This window comes from Ranitomeya variabilis, chromosome 3 (genome assembly GCF_051348905.1).
Source record: "Ranitomeya variabilis isolate aRanVar5 chromosome 3, aRanVar5.hap1, whole genome shotgun sequence".
NCBI lineage: Eukaryota > Metazoa > Chordata > Amphibia > Anura > Dendrobatidae > Ranitomeya > Ranitomeya variabilis.
In genome coordinates this window covers 691437490-691459355 of record NC_135234.1, presented here as the reverse complement: position 1 = coordinate 691459355, position 21866 = coordinate 691437490, and the positions used below count along the sequence as shown (strand labels likewise).

General features: G+C 44.2%; 1 protein-coding gene across 1 annotated transcript in view; it reads right to left on the bottom strand.

The window, feature by feature from the left end:
- SERPINE3 (serpin family E member 3) overlaps positions 1-21866 on the bottom strand; it is a 53623-nt gene that overhangs the window by 17090 nt on the left and 14667 nt on the right. Inside the window, exons 3-4 of the mRNA XM_077299809.1 lie at positions 16930-17172; positions 13259-13456 (exon numbers count right to left, since the gene is read on the bottom strand). Coding sequence (XP_077155924.1) covers positions 13259-13456; positions 16930-17172 — 441 coding nt within the window. The remainder of the gene's footprint in view (positions 1-13258; positions 13457-16929; positions 17173-21866) is intronic.

The window sequence follows — 21866 nt, the reverse complement described above, 5'->3', positions numbered from 1 at the left end:
ACTTAGCAGCTGCGTTCACTAATCGGTTTCCTGGCCTTGTTATTTAACTGTGCTTTTGGCATTAGTGGATGCCAGCTGTCAATGTATTTCCTGTGGATTCAGTCCTTTCCTGGAAGTTCTCTGTTAGCCAGTCCATTTTCAGCTTAAGATAAGTCTGCTACTTTTTGGGTGTTTCCCTGCTTATGACCTTCTGTTCAGTTCAATTTATGTCTCTTTGTCCAGCTGGTCATTATGAAATATTCCGGCTAGTTGGAAGCTCTGGCGTCGCAGATTTGCCCCTCCACACCGTGAGTCGGTGTGGTGGTTATTTTTGTAAACTCTGCGTGGACTTTTAGTTTTTATACTGACCGCACAGCAACCTATCCTATCTCTGTCTATTTAGATAGTGTTGTGTTGTGAACTCTGTTTCCGGGCTCACTCCTGTGGTCGTGAGTGGTACTGTGTGAGTTCTCTCTTTGGGCTCCCCCTAGTGGCTCTTTTTGTTATTTTGCAGTTTTCTGGCAGGATCAGCTGTCTCGTCATCTGCTAGTTAGGTTTCCTATTTAATCCACCTGGTCCTTCATTCCTTGCCTGTTGTCGTTGTATTCAGTGCTATTCTGATTGCTCCTGTCTACATCCGTTATCAGTCTCTCCAAGAGAAGCTAAGTTTGGTTTGCTTATTTTTGCTCATCTGTGTTCAAGATGTTTCCTAGTATATGATGAGTTTTGTCCAGCTTGCTAATATGTGATTTCCCTGCTTGCTGGTGCTCTGGGGTGCTGAGTTGCTCCCCCCACATCGTTAGTTGGTGTGGGGGTTCTCGCATTCTCTGCGTGGATATTTTTGCATAGGGTTTTTTACTGACCGCACAGATCCCTTGCTATTTTCTGCTATCTAGCGTTAGCGGGCCTAATTTGCTTAACCTGTTTCATCTCTGCATTTGTCTTTTCCTCTTAACTCACCGTTATTATTTGTGGGGGGCTTCTATATCTCTGGGGTTATTTCTCTGAGGCAAGTGAGGTCTTTACTTTCTCTTTAGGGGTAGTCAGTTTCTCAGGCTGTGAAGAGACGTCTAGGATTTCAGGAAACGTTCCATGGCTGCCTATAGTGTGTGCGGTTAGGATCAGGTTTGCGGTTAGTCCAGTTACCACATCCCCAGAGCTCGTCCTATTTTCTTCTACTTAGCTGGTTAGATTTGTGATCCTAAGCCACTAGGATCATAAGAGTACAACAGGCCAAAAGTGTTAAATGCATTGCAAAAGTGGGATAAGAGAAATCCTGAGTTCAATTTTTTTTTTTTTCTGCTCTGCAGTGTGTCCTGCTTCTCTCCTCCCCTTAATCTCTGGGTGGCTTTGAGTTCAGCTGCAGACATGGATATTCAGAGTCTGACTTCTAGTGTGGGTCATCTTGCTGCAAGGGTGCAAAGCATTCAGGATTTTGTTGTTCACAGTCCTATGTCTGAGCCAAAAGTACCGATTCCTGAGTTTTTTTCTGGAGATAGATCTAGGTTTCTGAATTTTAAGAATAATTGTAAATTATTTCTTTCTTTGAGACCTCGTTCCTCTGGTGATTCCGCTCAGCAAGTTAGAATTGTTATCTCTCTGTTACGTGGCGACCCTCAAGATTGGGCCTTCTCCCTGGCGCCAGGAGATCCTGCATTGCTGAATGTGGATGCGTTTTTTCTGGCGCTTGGATTGCTTTATGAGGAACCTAATCTGGAGAACCAGGCAGAAAAGGCCTTGCTGGCTCTCTCTCAGGGTCAGGATGAAGCTGAGGTGTATTGTCAAAAATTTCGGAAATGGTCGGTGCTTACTCAATGGAATGAGTGTGCCCTGGCTGCAAATTTCAGAGAAGGTCTTTCTGAAGCCATTAAGAATGTTATGGTGGGGTTCCCCACGCCTGCGAGTCTGAATGAGTCAATGTCTTTGGCCATTCAGATTGATCGGCGTTTGCGGGAGCGCAAACCTACGCACCATCTGGCGGTGTTTTCTGAACAGAAACCTTAGTCTATGCAATGTGATAGGATTCTGACCAGAATTGAACGGCAAAATCATAGACGTCAGAATGGGTTGTGCTTTTACTGTGGTGATTCAGCTCATGTTATCTCAGCATGCTCTAAGCGCACAAAAAAACTTTGCTAGATCTGTCACCATTGGTACTGTACAGCCTAAATTCATTTTGTCTGTTACTTTGATTTGCTCTCTGTCATCCTACTTAGTTATGGCTTTTGTAGATTCAGGTGCCCCCCTGAATCTGATGGATTTGTCATTTGTCAAGCGCTGTGGTTTTATCCTTGAGCCATTACAGTTCCCTATTCCATTGAAGGGAATTGATGCTACACCATTGGCCAAGAATAAACCTCAATACTGGACTCAAGTGACCATGTGTATGACTCCTGCACATCAGGAGGTGATTCGCTTTCTTGTGTTATATAATTTGCATGACGTTGTCGTGTTGGGTCTGCCATGGTTGCAGGCTCATAATCCAGTTCTGGATTGGAAAGCTATGTCTGTGTTGAGTTGGGGTTGCCAGGGAATTCATGGCGATGCTCCCTTGGTATCAATTGCTTCCTCTACTCCTTCTGAAGTCCCTGAGTTTTTGTCGGACTACCAGGATGTATTTGATGAGCCCAAATCCAGTGCCCTACCTCCTCATAGGGATTGTGATTGTGCTATAAATTTGATTCCTGGTAGTAAGTTCCCTAAGGGACGACTGTTTAGTTTGTCTGTACCAGAGCATGCCGCTATGCGGAGCTATGTAAAGGAGTCTTTGGAGAAGGGACATATTCGCCCCTCCTCGTCCCCTCTTGGTGCGGGATTCTTTTTTGTGGCCAAGAAGGATGGTTCGTTGAGACCCTGTATTGATTATCGCCTTCTAAATAAAATCACGGCCAAATTCCAGTATCCCTTGCCATTGTTGTCTGATCTGTTTGCTCGGATTAGGGGGTCTAGTTGGTTCACCAAGATAGATCTTCGCGGTGCGTATAATCTTGTGCGTATAAAACAGGGCGATGAATGGAAAACAGCATTTAATACGCCCGAAGGCCATTTTGAGTACTTGGTGATGCCTTTTGGACTTTCTAATGCCCCTTCTGTGTTTCAGTCCTTCATGCACGATATCTTCCGAGAATATCTGGATAAATTTATGATTGTGTATCTGGATGATATTTTGGTCTTTTTAGATGATTGGGAATCCCATGTGAAGCAGGTCAGGATGGTATTTCAGGTCCTGCGTGCCAATGCCTTGTTTGTGAAAGGTTCCAAATGTCTCTTCGGAGTCCAGAAAGTTTCCTTTTTGGGCTTTATTTTTTCTCCTTCTTCTATTGAGATGGACCCAGTCAAGGTCCAGGCTATTCATGATTGGACTCAACCTACATCGGTTAAGAGTCTTCAGAAGTTCTTGGGTTTTGCTAATTTTTACCGTCGCTTCAATGCTAATTTTTCTGGTGTGGTTAAACCTTTGACGGATTTGACCAAGAAGGGTTCTGATGTGACTAACTGGTCTCCTGCGGCCGTTGAGGCCTTTCAGGAGCTGAAGCGCCGGTTTTCTTCGGCTCCAGTTTTATGTCAGCCAGATGTCTCTCTTCCCTTCCAGGTCGAGGTTGATGCTTCTGAAATTGGAGCAAGGATGTTTTGTCACAGAGAAGCTCTGATTGCTCTGTGATGAAGCCATGTGCCTTCTTTTCAAGAAAATTTTCGCCGGCTGAACGAAATTATGATGTTGGTAATCGGGAGTTGTTGGCAATGAAGTGGGCATTGATTTGTCTTTTTCGTCGGCCTTCCATCCTCAGACGAATGGCCAAACCGAGCGAACTAACCAGACCTTGGAAACTTATTTGAGATGTTTTGTTTCTGCTGACCAGGATGATTGGGTGACTTTTTTGCCATTGGCCGAGTTTGCCCTTAATAATCGGGCTAGTTCGGCTACTTTGGTTTCGCCTTTTTTTTGTAATTCTGGTTTTCATCCTCGTTTTTCCTCGGGTCAGGTTGAGTCTTCTGACTGTCCTGGGGTGGATTCTGTGGTGGATAGGTTGCAGCAGATTTGGAACCATGTGGTGGACAATTTGATGTTGTCACAAGAGAAGGCTCAGCGCTTTGCTAACCGTCGTCGCTGTGTGGGTCCCCGACTTCGTGTGGGGGATTTGGTGTGGTTGTCTTCTCGTTATGTTCCTATGAAGGTTTCTTCTCCTAAGTTTAAATCTCGTTTTATCGGTCCTTATAAAATTTTGGAAATCCTCAACCCTGTGTCATTTCGTTTGGACCTCCCGGCATCGTTTACCATCCATAATGTGTTCCATAGGTCTTTGTTGCGGAGGTATGTGGTGCCTGTGGTTCCTTCTGTTGAGCCTCCTGCTCCGGTGCTGGTTGAGGGAGAATTGGAATACGTGGTGGAGAAGATCTTGGATTCTCGTATTTCAAGACGGAGGCTTCAGTATTTGGTTAAGTGGAAGGGCTATGGTCAGGAGGATAATTCCTGGGTTGTCGCCTCTGATGTTCATGCGGCCGATTTGGTTCGTGCCTTCCATGTGGCTCACCCTGATCGCCCTGGGGGTTCTGGTGAGGGTTCGGTGACCCCTCCTCAAGGGGGGGGTACTGTTGTGAACTCTGTTTCCGGGCTCCCTCCTGTGGTCGTGAGTGGTACTGTGTGAGTTCTCTCTTTGGGCTCCACCTAGTGGCTCTTTTTGTTATTTTGCAGTTTTCTGGCAGGATCAGCTGTCTTGTCATCTGCTAGTTAGGTTTCCTATTTAATCCACCTGGTCCTTCATTCCTTGCCTGTTGTCGTTGTATTCAGTGCTATTCTGATTGCTCCTGTCTACATCCGTTATCAGTCTCTCCAAGAGAAGCTAAGTTTGGTTTGCTTATTTTTGCTCATCTGTGTTCAAGATGTTTCCTAGTGTATGATGAGTTTTGTCCAGCTTGCTAATATGTGATTTCCCTGCTTGCTGGTGCTCTGGGGTGCTGAGTTGCTCCCCCCACATCGTTAGTTGGTGTGGGGGTTCTCGCATTCTCTGCGTGGATATTTTTGCATAGGGTGTTTTACTGACCGCACAGATCCCTTGCTATTTTCTGCTATCTAGCGTTAGCGGGCCTCATTTGCTTAACCTGTTTCATCTCTGCGTTTGTCTTTTCCTTTTAACTCACCGTTATTATTTGTGGGGGGCTTCTATATCTCTGGGGTTATTTCTCTGAGGCAAGTGACGTCTTTACTTTCTCTTTAGGGGTAGTCAGTTTCTCAGGCCGTGAAGAGACGTCTAGGATTTCAGGAAACGTTCCACGGCTGCCTGTAGTGTGTGCGGTTAGGATCAGGTTTGCGGTTAGTCCAGTTACCACATCCCCAGAGCTCGTCCTATTTTCTTCTACTTAGCTGGTTAGATTTGTGATCCTAAGCCACTAGGATCATAAGTGTTGGCCTCCTTTGCTAAAAAAATCTAGTTTCATTTCTGAGTTTGTCATTTCCCTCTCCACTCACCGTCAATATTTGTGGGGGGCTATCTTCCTTTGGGGGTTTCTCTGAGGCGAGATAGCTTTCCATTTCCATCTTTAGGGGTAGCTAGTTCTTAGGCTGTGCAGAGGCATCTAGGCAGAGTTAGGTACGCTCCACGGCTATTTCTAGTGTTGGTGTTAGGAGTAGGATTGCGGTCAGTAAAGTTACCACCTCCTCAGAGCTAGTCCTATTTTTGTTTTACCCACCAGGTCATTTCAGTGCTGCTCCGTAGTGAGTCCATGATTGGTTTTGCCCACCAGGTCATCTCAGTACCGCTCCGTACCCACCAGACATAACAGTACAGCTGGCCCACAATGTGTTAAATGCATCTCAAAAGAGGGAAGAGAAAGTTCTGAGTCATTTTTTTTTTGTGTTGCTTGTTTTGTCCTTTTCTTTTTCCCCTTGATTTTTGGATGGTGCAGGAGCTTGGTGCTGATATGGAGGTTCAGGGTCTGTCTGCGCGTGTTGATCATCTCGCTGCAAGGGTACAGAGTATCCAAGACTATGTTGTTCAAACTCCTGTTTCTGAGCCTAGAATTCCTATTCCTGATTTGTTTTCTGGGGATAGATCTAGGTTTTTGAATTTTAAAAATAATTGCAGATTATTTTTTGCTCTGAGACCCCGTTCCTCTGGTGACCGCATTCAGCAGGTGAAGATTGTTATTTCTCTGTTGCGTGGCGACCCGCAGGACTGGGCATTCTCCCTTGAGCCAGGGAATCCTGCATTGCTCAATATAGATTCGTTTTTTCAAGCACTTGGACTGCTTTATGACGAACCCAATTCTGTGGATCAGGCAGAAAAATTTTTGCTGGCTCTGTGTCAGGGTCAGGAAGCAGTAGAGATATATTGTCAGAAATTTAGAAAGTGGTCTGTGCTTACAAAATGGAATGAGGATGCCCTGGCGGCTATTTTCAGAAAGGGTCTTTCTGAAGCTCTTAAAGATGTTATGGTGGGGTTTCCCACGCCTGCTGGTTTGAACGAATCAATGTCTCTGGCCATTCAGATTGATCGGCGCTTACGTGAACGTAAGGAGGTGCACCATATGGCGGTGTCCTCTGGGCAGAGTTCTGAGCCTATGCAATGCGATAGAGTTTTGACGAGAGCAGAACGGCAGGAGTTCAGACGTCAGAATGGGCTGTGTTTTTACTGTGGTGACGCTACTCATGCTATCTCTGACTGCCCGAAGCCAACTAAGAGGGTTGCTAGGTCGGTTACCATCAGTACTTTACAGCCTAAATTTCTCTTGTCTGTTACCCTGATTTGCTCATTGTCGTCCTTTTCTGTAATGGCATTTGTGGATTCTGGCGCTGCCCTGAACTTAATGGACCTGGAATTTGCCAAGCGCTGTGTTTTTCCTTGGAGCCGTTGCAGAGTCCTATTCCCTTGAGGGGGATTGATGCTACGCCATTGGCCAAGAATAAACCTCAGTACTGGACACAGTTAGCCATGAACATGGCTCCAGCACATCAGGAAAATATTCGCTTTTTGGTCTTGCATAATTTGCATGATGTGGTTGTGCTGGGGTTTCCATGGTTACAGGTACATAATCCAGTGCTGGATTGGAAATCCATGTCCGTGACTAGATGGGGTTGTCAGGGGATACATAGTGACATTCCTCTGATGTCAATTTCCTCGTCCCCTTCTTCTGAGGTTCCTGAGTTTTTCACAGATTTCCAGGATATATTTGAGGAGCCTAAATCCAGTCCTCTGCCTCCTCATAGGGACTGTGATTGCGCTATTAATTTGATTCCTGGCTGTAAGTTCCCTAAGGGTCAACTTTTCAATCTGTCTGTGCCAGAGCATACCGCTATGCGGACTTATGTAAAAGAGTCTTTGGAGAAGGGGCATATTAGCCCGTCTTCGTCACCGTTGGGAGCGGGGTTCTTTTTTGTTGCCAAGAAGGATGGCTCCTTGAGGCCCTGCATAGATTATCGCCTTCTCAATAAGATCACGGTCAAATTCCAGTACCCTTTGCCTTTGCTTTCTGATTTGTTTGCTCAGATTAAAGGTCTAGCTGGTTTACCAAGATTGACCTTCGGGGGGCGTATAATCTGGTTCGCATCAAACATGGTGATGAATGGAAAACAGCATTTAATACGCCCGAAGGCCATTTTGAATATCTTGTGATGCCTTTCGGGCTCTCTAATGCCCCATCTGTGTTTCAGTCCTTTATGCATGATATTTTCCGGGAGTATTTGGATAAATTTATGATTGTATATTTGGATGATATTTTGTTTTTTTCCGATGATTGGGAGACTCATGTGAAGCAGGTCAGGATGGTATTTCAGATTCTTCGTGCTAATACACTGTTTGTGAAGGGGTCTAAGTGCATTTTTGGAGTTCAGAAGGTTTCTTTTCTGGGGTTCATTTTTTCTCCCTCTGCTATTGAAATGGACCCTGTTAAGGTCCAGGCTATTTATGATTGGACTCAGCCCACATCTGTGAAGAGCCTTCAGAAATTTTTGGGCTTTGCTAATTTTTATCGCCGCTTCATTGCTAATTTTTCTACTGTGGTTAAACCTCTGACCGATTTGACCAAGAAAGGTGCAGATGTGGTGAATTGGTCCTCTGCGGCTGTGGAGGCCTTTCAGGAGCTTAAGCGTAGTTTTACTTCTGCCCCTGTGTTGCGTCAGCCAGATGTTTCTCTCCCTTTTCAGGTTGAGGTTGACGCTTCTGAGATTGGGGCAGGAGCTGTTCTGTCTCAGAGAAGCTCTGATGGCTCTGTGTTGAAGCCGTGTGCTTTCTTCTCCAGAAAGTTTTCGCCTGCTGAGCGTAATTATGATGTCGGCAATCGGGAGTTGTTGGCTATGAAGTGGGCATTCGAGGAGTGGCGACATTGGCTTGAGGGAGCCAAGCATCGTGTTGTGGTCTTGACCGACCATAAGAATCTGATTTACCTTGAGTCGGCCAAGCGCTTGAATCCTAGACAGGCTCGGTGGTCTTTGTTTTTCTCCCGCTTTGATTTTGTGGTCTCGTATCTTCCGGGATCTAAGAATGTGAAAGCTGATGCCTTGTCTAGGAGTTTTTTGCCTGATTCTCCTGGAGTCCGTGAGCCGGCTGGTATTCTCAAAGAGGGGGTGATTCTTTCTGCTATCTCCCCTGATTTGCGGCGGGTGCTTCAGGAGTTTCAGGCTGATAGACCCGACCGCTGTCCTGTGGGGAAATTGTTTGTTCCTGATAGATGGACTAATAAGGTGATTTCTGAGATCCATTGTTCGGTGTTGGCTGGTCATCCTGGGATCTTTGGAACCAGAGATTTGGTTGCCAGGTCCTTTTGGTGGCCTTCTTTGTCACGGGATGTGCGTTCCTTCGTGCAGTCCTGTGGAATTTGTGCTTGGGCTAAGCCCTGCTGTTCTCCTGCTATTGGGTTGCTTTTGCCCTTGCCTATCCCTGAGAGGCCCTGGACGCATATTTCCATGGATTTTATTTCCGATCTTCCTGTGTCTCAGAAGATGTCTGTCATCTGGGTGGTTTGTGACCGGTTTTCTAAAATGGTCCATTTGGTACCTTTGCCTAAGTTGCCTTCCTCCTCTGATTTGGTTCCTTTGTTTTTCCAGCATGTGGTTCGTTTGCATGGTATTCCGGAGAATATTGTGTCTGACAGAGGTACCCAGTTTGTTTCTAGGTTTTGGCGGTCCTTTTGTGGTAGAATGGGCATTAATTTGTCTTTTTCTTCGGCATTTCACCCTCAGACAAATGGACAGACGGAGCGAACCAATCAGACCTTGGAAACCTACTTGAGATGCTTTGTGTCTGCTGATCAGGATGATTGGGTTACCTTCTTGCCGTTGGCCGAGTTTGCCCTTAATAATCGGGCTAGTTCGGCTACTTTGGTTTCGCCTTTTTTTTTGCAATTTCGGTTTTCATCCTCGTTTTTCTTCAGGGCAGGTTGAGTCTTCGGACTGTCCTGGGGTGGATTCTGTGGTGGACAGGTTGCAGCGGATTTGGACTCATGTGGTGGACAATTTAACATTGTCTCAGGAAAAGGCTCAACTTTTGCTAACCGCCGTCGGTGCGTTGGTCCCCGGCTTCAGGTTGGGGATTTGGTCTGGTTGTCTTCTCGTCATGTTCCTATGAAGGTCTCTTCCCCTAAGTTCAAACCTCGTTTTATTGGTCCTTATAGGATTTCGGAAATTATCAATCCGGTGTCTTTTCGTTTGGCCCTTCCAGCTTCGTTTTCCATTCATAATGTGTTCCATAGATCTTTGTTGCGGAGATATGTGGTGCCCATGGTTCCCTCCGTTGACCCTCCTGCTCCGGTGTTGGTTGAGGGGGAGCTGGAATATGTGGTGGAGAAGATTTTGGATTCTCGTCTTTCAAGGCGGAAACTTCAGTATTTGGTCAAGTGGAAGGGTTATGGCCAGGAGGATAACTCTTGGGTTTTTGCCTCTGATGTCCATGCTGCCGATTTGGTACGTGCTTTTCATTTGGCTCGTCCCGATCGGCCTGGGGGCTCTGGTGAGGGTTCGGTGACCCCTCCTCAAGGGGGGGGGGGGTACTGTTGTGAATTCCGTTCTTGGGCTCAATCCTGTAGTTGCGAATGGTATTTTTGGGAGTTCTGCTCTTGGGCTCCCTCTGGTGGTTTCAAGTGTAACTTAGCAGCTGCGTTCACTAATCGGTTTCCTGGCCTTGTTATTTAACTGGGCTTTTGGCTTTAGTGGATGCCAGCTGTCAATGTATTTCCTGTGGATTCAGTCCTTTCCTGGAAGTTCTCTGTTGGCCAGTCCATTTTCAGCTTAAGATAAGTCTGCTACTTTTTGGGTGTTTTCCTGCTTATGACCTTCTGTTCAGTTCAATTTATGTCTCTTTGTCCAGCTTGTCATTATGAAATATTCCGGCTAGTTGGAAGCTCTGGGGTCGCAGATTTGCCCCTCCACACCGTGAGTCGGTGTGGTGGTTATTTTTGTAAACTCTGCGTGGACTTTTAGTTTTTATACTGACCGCACAGCAACCTATCCTATCTCTGTCTATTTAGATAGTGTTGGCCTCCTTTGCTAAAAAATCTAGTTTCATTTCTGAGTTTGTCATTTCCCTCTCCACTCACCGTCAATATTTGTGGGGGGCTATCTTCCTTTGGGGGTTTCTCTGAGGCGAGATAGCTTTCTGTTTCCATCTTTAGGGGTAGCTAGTTCTTAGGCTGTGCAGAGGCGTCTAGGCAGAGTTAGGTACGCTCCACGGCTATTTCTAGTGTTGGTGTTAGGAGTAGGATTGCGGTCAGTAAAGTTACCACCTCCTCAGAGCTAGTCCTATTTTTGTTTTACCCACCAGGTCATTTCAGTGCTGCTCCGTAGTGAGTCCATGATTGGTTTTGCCCACCAGGTAATCTCAGTACTGCTCTGTACCCACCAGGTCATAACAGCCGCCCATTACAGAAATGAATATGCGGCTCCACCCCTATGGGAGGTGGAGCCGCATATTCATGACTGTAATCGGCGGCCCCACATGACCGCTCATACAGTAGAAGCTGCGGCCAGGACAGGACACTGCGAGGGAGGCGGGTGAGTATTTTAATAACAGCGGGCGGGCGCACAGGGGGTGGGGACATGGATCTTTATGTTAAACACGAGAAACAAAAAAAAGGATTATTCATATCTTCTCTACAGCAAACGCTGCTGCAGAGAAGATATGAATGGCGGCTTCAGCACCACGTGGGGGGGACAGCGCTTATCTCTAGCGCTGTCTCCTAGAAGGGTGCGTGTGGTACCCAGTCGGCACACAGGCAGCACACGTGTGCCGCACTGATGTGCCACAGAAACGCAGGGGCACACGGACACGGATAACTCCGGTACCGATTTTTCCGGTACCGGAATTATCTGGACGTGTGAGACTGGCCTTAGAGGCATTCCAAAAAGACGAATTTTTCAAGTGGTAACTACCTAAGGAAAAGGGGGTAGGAAATGTGCCCACAACATCTTTCAAACAGATTCCTCCATGAAAACAGCATGAAAAACGCACAAAAGAATGAACATGTGCATCTTCATTTCTATATAAAAATCACTTGCTATTCATATGTTCATATCTTCAGGCTTTGGAACATTTTTTTAACCACCAACAGAATCTATAGCCGCCAGTTTGAGAAGAGAAATATCCAGGAGTGGAACAATCAGAGGAAAAGTAGAATAAAAACACATCACCACTTCTGTATTTTTCTCCCACTCCTGATTTTGATTTACAAATACTGAGGTAAAATACTGACCAAATACCGAACATATACATGTGACCTGAGGCTACACGGTGATTGCACTATTCTGATGCTAAAATGCAGCATTAGCCACATTCACTTGTTCAGTATTTGGTCAGTATTTTACCTCAGTATTTATAAGCCAAAACCAGGAATGGGTAAAAAATTCAGAAGTGGTGACATGTTTCTATTTTACTTTTCCTCTATGGCCGGGATCACACATATGCGAGATATAGCGGAGTCTCGCAGGTGAAAACCCAGCTCTGGCGCCGGCACTTGGGAGAGGAGCGTGCAGCCGCACAGCAATACATGGAGCTGCACGCTCCGCTCCGGAGTGCCGGCGCCAGAGCTGGGTTTTCACCTGCGAGACTCGCACGTATCTCACGTATGTGTGATCCCGGCCTAACTATTCTACTCCTTGGCTTACAAATAGTGAGGTAAAAAACTCACCAGTACCGGTTTCATTAGTGTTTTGGATCAGTCTCGCCATCCCTGTTTTTCTGGTATGGCCAAGAAAAAGAAATTAGAAAGTTTCTCCTATACTTTGGGATGTTAAGCACTTACAGCCCACGGATGCCATCCCTGTGCGGTATGTGTTTTAAATTCGCCCATAGACTTGTATTGGCCCTGTGCTGCTGGAAAAAAAGAAAATGTCTCCGTTTGGTTTACATTGGCACACGGCCCGTGTAAAAACATGGGCATGTGCACAGCAGCATAGGCTGCAGAATGTAAAGGCGCAATATAAGCAAAGCATAATAAATGCGGTACTCCACAGGTCACAGTGGGACCCCATTTATCCTTCGTTATGCATTGATCTTTCAGCAGCATACAGTGTTTTCTTTCTGTGTGACCTGTGTTGCAGCAAATGTTACTGAGTAGACCTAGCCCTAATCATTCTGGTCATCAGAGAGGTGGCCCACCAGCAAATATTTAGTCCCTCGTTAGGATAGAGCTTCAGCCCAGATTCATTGAACAGATCTTGCTAGAATTCTGGCGTAAAAGTGTTTAAAATATCACAAAGATTTGGTGACTTTTGTCAATTTTTAGATGAAAAAGTCACCAATCAAAGAGCAGTTCTCATTTTACCAGATCAGTTTATGAAATGAAAGCTGCGCTGTGACTTGTTGCTATGAGTAACAAAGCCAGTTTTCCTTTTAGACACTTTGATAAAGGAGGCTCTTAGGCTGCTGTCACACTAGCAGTATTTGGTCAGTATTTTACATCAGTATTTGTAAGCCAAAACCAGGAGTGGGTGATAAATGCAGAAGTGGTGCATTTGTTTCTATTATACTTTTCCTCTATTTGTTCCACTCCTGGTTTTGGCTTACAAATACTGATGTAAAATACTGACCAAATACTGCTAGTGTGACGGCAGCCTAAGGGTATGTGTCCACGGGCCGTATTACATCCGGAATAGCTGCGGATTGAACACAGCATGGAGCCGCAGCGTTCAATCCGCAGCGTCCAGATGTTACAGCATAGTGGAGGGGATTTTATGAAACCCCGTCTCCACTATGTGTGGTAACACGCATCTGGCGGCCCTGCGATTCCGGACATGTGAATGTTGATTTTATTCCATGATATTGCGATTACTAGAACAGCAGTTCTTCCTTACCGTAGTTTACATCCACAGTCTGATGCATCATGGGAACTTTAACCACTGATCCATCTGCACTAATGAAAGGCAATGTCTGGGTGTCCGCGAAAGAGAATTTTGTTTTCCATTTGCTTCTGTAATACATTGTGCTCACAAGTGCGATCTGTGTATAACCGGACCCAAAATTTCCACCAGGCACCAGTGTCTTTACTCCGCCTGTAAAAATCAGCGCAAACTGCTTAAAATTTAATTATATCCTTCTCTTAAAATACAGTGGACAAACTGGTATACACTTAAAGGGGTTGTCTCATTGAATACATTTATCACCTAACCATATGTAAGGGAGTGCCAGAATCACAGTCATGGCCGAACACTCCGGTTTATCTTTGCCCTGGCCTCCGCTTACATGAAAACAGCATTCTTTCACCAGCGTACCTGTGTCTTCTCCCGCTGCGCCATCAGGGATACCACTGTGGTGCTGAGGCCTTTCTGCAACTGGCTTCACAAGAATTGAGACACAGTCCAGTTCAAATGTAACATGTGAAACTTTACTTGAATAACTTGGCAGCTCATTTTTGTCAGTAACAACATCAACAACAAGTCCTATGCAGTTCTCATTCTGCTCTTTCCCTGCACTCCGTTCCATGTCCTCCAGTACATTACGGGGTAATAGCGCCTTAGGCGGTACCGCAGTGTTCTCCATGTTCAGACTCTCTGTACCTGGGGATTCTCTAGTCCGTTTCGCCCTGGTTCTGAGAACATCGACCCATGCAGTAATCTCCATTACTACGCCGTGGGCTTGATGTCACCTGACATTACAGAGGTGACAACAACCCCACAAATATTAACCCCACTTGCCACAATTACAGGGCAAGGGGGAAAGCCAGGCAAAGCACCAGAATAGGCACATCTAATAGATGCGCCTTTTCTGGGCAGCTGCGGGCTGCTGTTTTTAGGCTGGGGGGCCTATACCAATGGCCCCTTATCAGTCTGAGAATATCAGCTCCCAGCTGTGAGCTTTAGCAAGGCTGGTTGTCAAAAAAGGGTGGGATCACCATTTTTTAAAATTATTTATTTAAATAATTAAAAAAACAGCGTGGGGACCCCTCTATTCTTGATAATTAGCCTTGCTGAAGCTGACAGCAGAGGGTTGCAGCCCCCAGCTGTGAGGTTTGCCTGGTTGGTTCAAGAAAATAGAGGAGAACCCACGACAGGTTTTTCATTCATTTCCTTAGATCGCAGCTGGCGGCTGTGGAATACCCCATCCTCCGCACCTACTGTCACTGTTATTAGAGGCACCAGGTGTCGGATGATGGGGTAAGAGTCCCAAAAGCCCCCACCTGCTATCGTTCGGACAGAGCAGGGGAGAATGATGAGAGTCGGCTTCAGCACCTGCCGCTGGGGAACAGCGCTTACAGTAGCACTTCTTCCCCAGGACCTGTCCTTGTGGTACTGATGCTGCACACGGGTGGCACACGGTTGCCACACATAGTACACACACGGACGCGGATATCTCCGATACAGTTTTTTTCAGTACTGAAAATAAACGTACGTGTGAAATCGGCCTTGCAGACACTCTCCGCTTTGTCTACATAAGGCCTTTTTCAGATGTCCATGAGTCGCGCAGAATTTTTTTCTATTCTTTATTTCTAGAACCTCGTATTATATTCTGTTGGGTTCTTCCCAGGTCTTATAAAAAATCATGTAGACATATCCGATTTTGATCTGCGTCAATGATTAAAATCGCACCTTCAAGTCTATGGGTCTGTGAAAATAGGTGTGCTGTCCATTTGTGACATTGCAATGGGCAGGAGGAACTTTGCAATTTTATTTTCTTTCTGCACATAAGATAAAACTGGTCAAAAACACTCATGACAAATGGACTTCTGAATGAAGTCCAAGGGATTTATATCAGATTTCCCTACTATTAATTCCGTAGCAGGATATTTGATGGTAGATTTGATCTTCTAAGGCTGGATTGTTTGTCCAAAAACTCTTGTGTGACTTGTAGTTATATGACTATTTGGGGCTGTGATCTGGATGTAAAAAAATACAGCTAATTCGCAAACATACACATGTAAGATGTATTGTAGACTATGACAACCAAAAATCCAATGGGTTTGATTTCTTTTAGAAAGTTGCGTTGTATTTGGTTGTGGGTCACAGTGTGAACCCATTGACAATTTTTAGTTGTGATCCTCATGTCACACAAAAATAAGTTTAATCATAGCCTAAACCGAACAACCACAACAGACAAAACAGTATATTATGCCCTTGGCAATGATGTTTCCTCGAATTTTTGCAAATCGCAACAAACAGGAACTGCACTGGTCAGCAGGGCTCCCGATGCTGAGATGAAGGGGACAAAAATGGCAAGTTAGTTGAAGATGTGCTCATAAAGTCTATGATCACATCTTCAGTTAACCTGACTAGAGTTGAGCGAATTTCTTCGGGTACCCAACACACAGGTTCTCCATGCATGTGCTGTGACCGTGACACAGCCGCGACACATGCAGCTGCGGCGCTGATCATCTGATCGTCAGGAGCGATCCAGGTATCTGGGTTCCCTCTGCAACTTATTCGGTAAGTGCTATAGCTTGCCGAATAAGCAGGGACCTGATCAAATTCGCTCAACTCTAATCCTGACCACTCAACCACAATGCACAGGTGAGCACTTCTTTCTCTTTTCTGTAGCAGATCATTGGGGTCTTGGCATACAATGACCCTTGCTGTTGAAAATTTCTTACAAGTCACTATGAAATGTCAAACGTTTATGAAAAAACAGCTATCTTTAAAGGGAATCTGTCAGCAGGATTTCACCCCCCAAACTATGTATGTTTGCTTGAAGCTCAATGACAAGTCCAGCAATACCTTTATATGGTCAGTCCGTTCCTCCATTACTGAGAAATCTGTGAATCTATTGATATTTAAATGAGTCTCAAGAGCTGTGCTATAGTGGATCTCAAGCCTCTATCTCTCCAGCTCCATTCCCTGCTCCTTTGCCTGAAGTATGGCATAAAGACAGTCAGTTAAGCAGGAGAAGGTGGCAATATGTTCTGGGTTCAAATCCCACTAAGGACAACATCTGTCAGAAGTTTGTATGTTCTCCCCGTGTTTGCGTGGGTTTTCTCTGGGTTCTCCGGTTTCCTCCCACACTCCAAAGACATGCTGATAGGGAATCTAGATTGTGAGCCCCAATGGGGACAGTGCCAATAATGTCTGTAAAGCGCTGTGGAATTAAGGGCGCTATATAAGTGAGTAAAATAAATAGGTGGAAATAGACCTGGAGTGACAGAGGCTTTGAAAATTGAGCGTTTTTGCAGCATTTTTGAAAAAATCACAACAAAAAGATGCGAGACAAATGGATAGTGTGAACATGGTAGGGTTTCTTCTGCCGTACTATCATTTCTGTGTTTTGAATATTTGTTAACAACTCCATTGAACATTTTGTGCAAAATGTCTGGGGGGAAAAAAGCCTGAAAAAAAAAAATTCACAGAACATGCCATACACAGACATTGACATTCAAATATTTTACCATAGGCGTCTAAATAACATCCAGCCTTGGCATTTTTGACCTTGAAAAATAAAAATGGTTGCCCCTTTCCCCTTACCCCTAAATATGTATTAGAAGTGGAAGAAGAACGTTGGAGGTGCGTATGGGCGTAGGGACTGGAGAGTAATAACTCACCTCCTGTGTTCCTCTGTACCCACTGGTTTATTTGGCTGCTTGTCCCGTTGTGCTCAGTGAAGTTGGTCGGCTGAATGCTGCCGTTTGCCCATTGTGCCCATTGTGTAACATGCTCAGTAAACTGAGGGGAAATAGGTATCCCTGGTTGGAGAAATAGGGCACATGCCGTATGGATGGAAGTGTCCTGGCTGGAGTTGGAAAGTTCCATGTGCATACTTTTCAGAAAGCCTTCCACTGTTTTATCTGGTGGTAAATATAAAATGTACAAATGCAAATCAATACATAGATACAAAGACTTAATATCTTAAAAGTTGGCTTGTTGCAGTTTGTTTGCTGTGATCCATCATCACTACAGAGATGTAATGTCCTCAACTTGCCACTATCTATAGCACAAGACCGTTAAGACCAGTGATTGTCCGCAGCGGTCATGTGTGGCATATTATTACTGCAGGACCAACAGGGACCGTAAGAGCAACTGGAGCTATAGAGGTGAGTACTATTTTATTTTTTTTTATAATCATCTTCCCTGCAGTTTTTTTCAGAATCCTGGACAACCCCTTTATGTAGGACCCTTGGTAACGTCTCTCCCGAAGAAGTACGGTAGTTGCAGGGAATATTGGTAATTAAGTGTTTTTTCCAGTTTTAAATTTTTCACTGTATAAATGATATTTCTGAATAATGCAAATCCAAAAAGATTTCTTTGGCAACCTGAGTGAGCTAAAATGAATTTAATTTTCATTTCATTGCAAAGTAAAAATAAGGAGTACAGATCTCGAGAGTTAGCATAAGGTCTCGTGCAGTCAACAGTAAAAAATGAACGTGCACTATCTATCGTTTTGACGGACAGCACTCGTCATCGTCACCAAGTTATTCTATGGGGCTGTGCACATTTCCAATTTTTTACTCAGACGACTCACGGCATCTACGAGTTGCATCCAATCAGATCGCACTCAACCAGTTATGTCTATGGATCCGTGGAAAACATTGGACTGCACTCGGATGATATCGGAGTGCGGTTCGATTTTCATAGACTGATAGAATGGAGAAGTTGGATAATTTTTTTTTTTTTATTATTCACATCTGAGAAAATTGGATCCTACTCTGCTCAAACAATGATCAAATGCTGATCTGAGTCCGATAAGAGTGATCATTAGCATAATATGGCCGATTTTATTGGATGAGAGAAAATCGGCCTATTGACCCTAGCCTAACTCCAAGATAGAAGTGAGAACATGGCTTGAAAATCAAATCTGAGCCTCTGGATGAGAACACCTAGTTTTTAAGTTGTGATGAACTAAAGATGATGAAGAAACTTTTTTTTCCTTTTGAACTGTTGGATATTGTACCTGATTGCTGGCTCAGTATTTGCGCCAAGAATCAAGTCACCTCTTATCTTACCATTCCATGCTGTAAAGTTGATGCGCTAAGTTCACTTACATATGTGTATTTTGATCTAACTTTATGATATAACACTATGTAACAAATTTTTATTTATTTTTTGTTCCAAAGTGTGTTTTCCTAACCCGTTAGGCCTAAAACGAATTGATAATAGTTGTTGTTCTACAAAAACTTTGCTTCTGTGATCAGGACAATGAAGACTACTCAGTATTGAATGTGAATGGAGAATTTTCCCGAAAACAGAAAGATTTCAAAATTTCATTGTCCTGATCACAGAAGCAAAGTTTTTGTAGAACAACAACTATTATCTATTTGTTTTAGGCATAGCAGGTTAGGGAAACACACTTTGGACTCAAGAACAAAAAAATAAATAAAAATTTGTTATAGTGTAATTTCCTTTTTCTGACACAATAATTATGAAAATTTTCTGGCCTGTGGTCATAAAATCAAAGTTTGTGCTGAATGTAGTCATTTTTCCATAATCGTTAAACATAAGCAGTTAAAATATTACATTTGGAAGCCAGGAACAAAAATTGTGTTACATAAAGGTTATTTGATTTAATTTCTCTCTAACTTCAACATTTTTTATTTTTTTGCTGTCAGTCAATGGTTGCCATTAGTGTTGAGCGAACGTGCTTGGATAACGTCTTATCTGAGCATGCTTGGGTGCTATCTGAGCATCTGGGAGCGCTCGTATATTATGTTCGAGTCCTTGCGGCTGCATGATTTATGGCTGTTAGATACAACACATGTGGGGATTGCCTGTTTGTTAGGGAATCCCCACAAGTATTCCAGCTGTCTAACAGGCACAAGTCATGCAGCTGCAGGGACTAGAACATAATATACGAGCACGCCCAGATGCTCGGATAAGGCCTCTTTCACACTTCCGTCTTTCAGCTCCCGTCACAATCCGTTGTTTTTTGAGAATGCAGGATCCTGCATTTTCCCATAGACTTGTATTAGCGATGGATTGTGACGGATGGCCATCCGTTTCATCCGTCTTTCACTGAATCCTGCATAAAAAAAACAGTCCGTCGAGCAGAGATGACGTTCAGAGGAACGTTTTTTCTGCACGTCGGAAAATCGGTCAGTGACGCATCCTGCGCTGCCCGTCACTGGCTACAATAGTAGCCTATGGGCGCAGGATGCGACGCTGACTGTGAAAAGCAGGAATCCAGCGATGGGTCCCGCCTTTTCAAAGAGCATGCGTGGAAGAATTTCCCGTCAGGGAAATTCTCTCTCGCTCGCTCTCTTTCTCTTTTTACTATTGATGCTGCCTATGCAGCATCAATAGTAACAAGATATAATGTTAAAAATAATAAAAAAATAAAAAAATCGCAATATTCTCACCTACCGGCGTTCCCGCACAGTGTCACCGATGTTCCCGGCAGCTAGCGTTCCTAGTAATACATTGCGAAATCTCGCGAGAAGTCGCGTTATCGCCCCTCGTCTCGAGATTTCGCAATGTATTACTAGGAACGCTAGCTGCCGGGAACATCGCTGCGCGGGAACGCTGGTTAGGTGAGAATACTGCGATTTTTAATTTTTTTTAACCTGGTTTGTGTTGTGTATGCGTTTTCGCAGCAGAAATTCGCTGCGAAGACGCATACACAACAGGTGCACATAGGCTCGATGGGTCTGTCAGAAACACTGGCCCAGTGCACACGTTTTCCACAATCTGCACAGGATCCGTCATTTCAACGTCTTGACGGATCCTGTGCAGATTTGGAAGACGGAAGTGTGAAAGAAGCCTAAGACGTTCGCTCATCACTAGTTACCATATTTCTGAGCAGATTATCTACAGATTATATCACAACAGCACACATCCAGGACAACATTACAGTGCAACAATTTAGATTGATTTGTGCTCTTTGTCGTTGCTTCTCATATGGTCATGTACTAATCATATACTCTCAGTACTGGGACTTGCCCCAGCCTCACGTACTGTGGCTCGAGGTTTGGTTCCTCTCTAGTAAAGTCTGGCAGACATTCACCATGCATTGGTTAAGACCTGGTCTCCCTGCAGCATAGGGTGCGCACCTAATCCTGAAATCTTGATTTATTTAAATGAAAATCCTTTAAGTATTTAATTAAAATCAAATACAAGCGTTTGAAACTAATTTCCTCCGCTCACGCTGAATGACCCAGTGGAAGTGAAGTTGTTATTGTAAATTATTAAAGGATTAAGAAGATGGAAAGAAAGCTGATACGCTGCTCGGCCAGTAACGAATGCAGTCGGGGCTGCTCCCAGCTCACCCGCAATGTGGCTTTATATCATACATCTTGTACTGATATCAGACGCATAATTAAAAAGGTACAAGTTCAAATAAGGCATGGAAGAACATGTGGAGGGATGGAGTAGGTGTAACTTTTAGATTTCCTTAACCTCATCAAGCCACAGGAAAGTAAAAAAAAAAACATAAGGAAAAGAGGATATTCAGAAATTAGTTCAAAGGCAGCAACTAGATTATTACAAGGGATGGAAGGCCTCTCATATGAGGAGAGGTTGGAAAAGTTGGTCTTGTTCAGCTTAGAAAAAACACATCTCAGAGATCTCATATACATGTATAAATATATGTGTGGCCAGTACAGAGGACTGACACATGACTTATTCCTTCCAAAGACCATACTAAGGACTAGGGGCACTCATTATGGGAGGAAGAAAGGCGATTCCGGCAGGTACATAGTAAAGGGTTCTTTACAGTTAGAGCAGTCACATTGTGAAATGTCCGACCACAAGAGGTAGTAATGGCAGACACTGTAACAGCTTTCAAAAAAGGGCTGGACGATTTCCTCACTGGACATAACATTGTGGGTTATTAGTGACTAAAAATATATAATCAGTGGAGAAAGATTGGACTTGATGGACCTTGGTCCTTTTTCAACCTATCTGCCCTAAAAGGAAATCAATTCCCTCCTGATCCAAAGGTTGTCAGACTGGATCAACAATGAAAACAAAAATCTTATCTTTTATCTAAGAAATGTTCTAAAAGTTCATTTTTTAAGCTATAAACTGTATAACCTGCTCCAGAGTTAGGCTAAGTCACAGTTTTTCAGTAAGATAAAAAGGCCTCTCACCTCTGGAGACTGAACACTTGTGTCTATTGGGTGATTTTACAATATTCCACCATATTTTTTGTATGGGCAATTTATATACTTGTACACGTAAAAAGTGTTGTCCAGCTCATTACCCTTTTTTTTCTGGCAAGCACTCCTAACGTGTAATATACAAACTATTGGGATTTAGCTCTACCTGCCAATCACAGCTGGTGTTACGTGACTGCAAGAATGTAATTTGTATACTTGCAGTCGTGTGCTGACTAGCATCTCATCTACGTCTCTCAACAGAACACGGAGAACAGGAAGAGAAGCTGCTCTGGCACATGACCACAAGCATTCAAATCTTGACAGTTTGTTTATTACACAACACTAGGATTCAGAAAGCTGTAGTGCTTGCCACGAAATTGTGCTGGGATGGACTAACCCTTTCGTCATGTCCCCCTTAGACATCTGTTATTAGGAGTAAGTAAATGTAATCC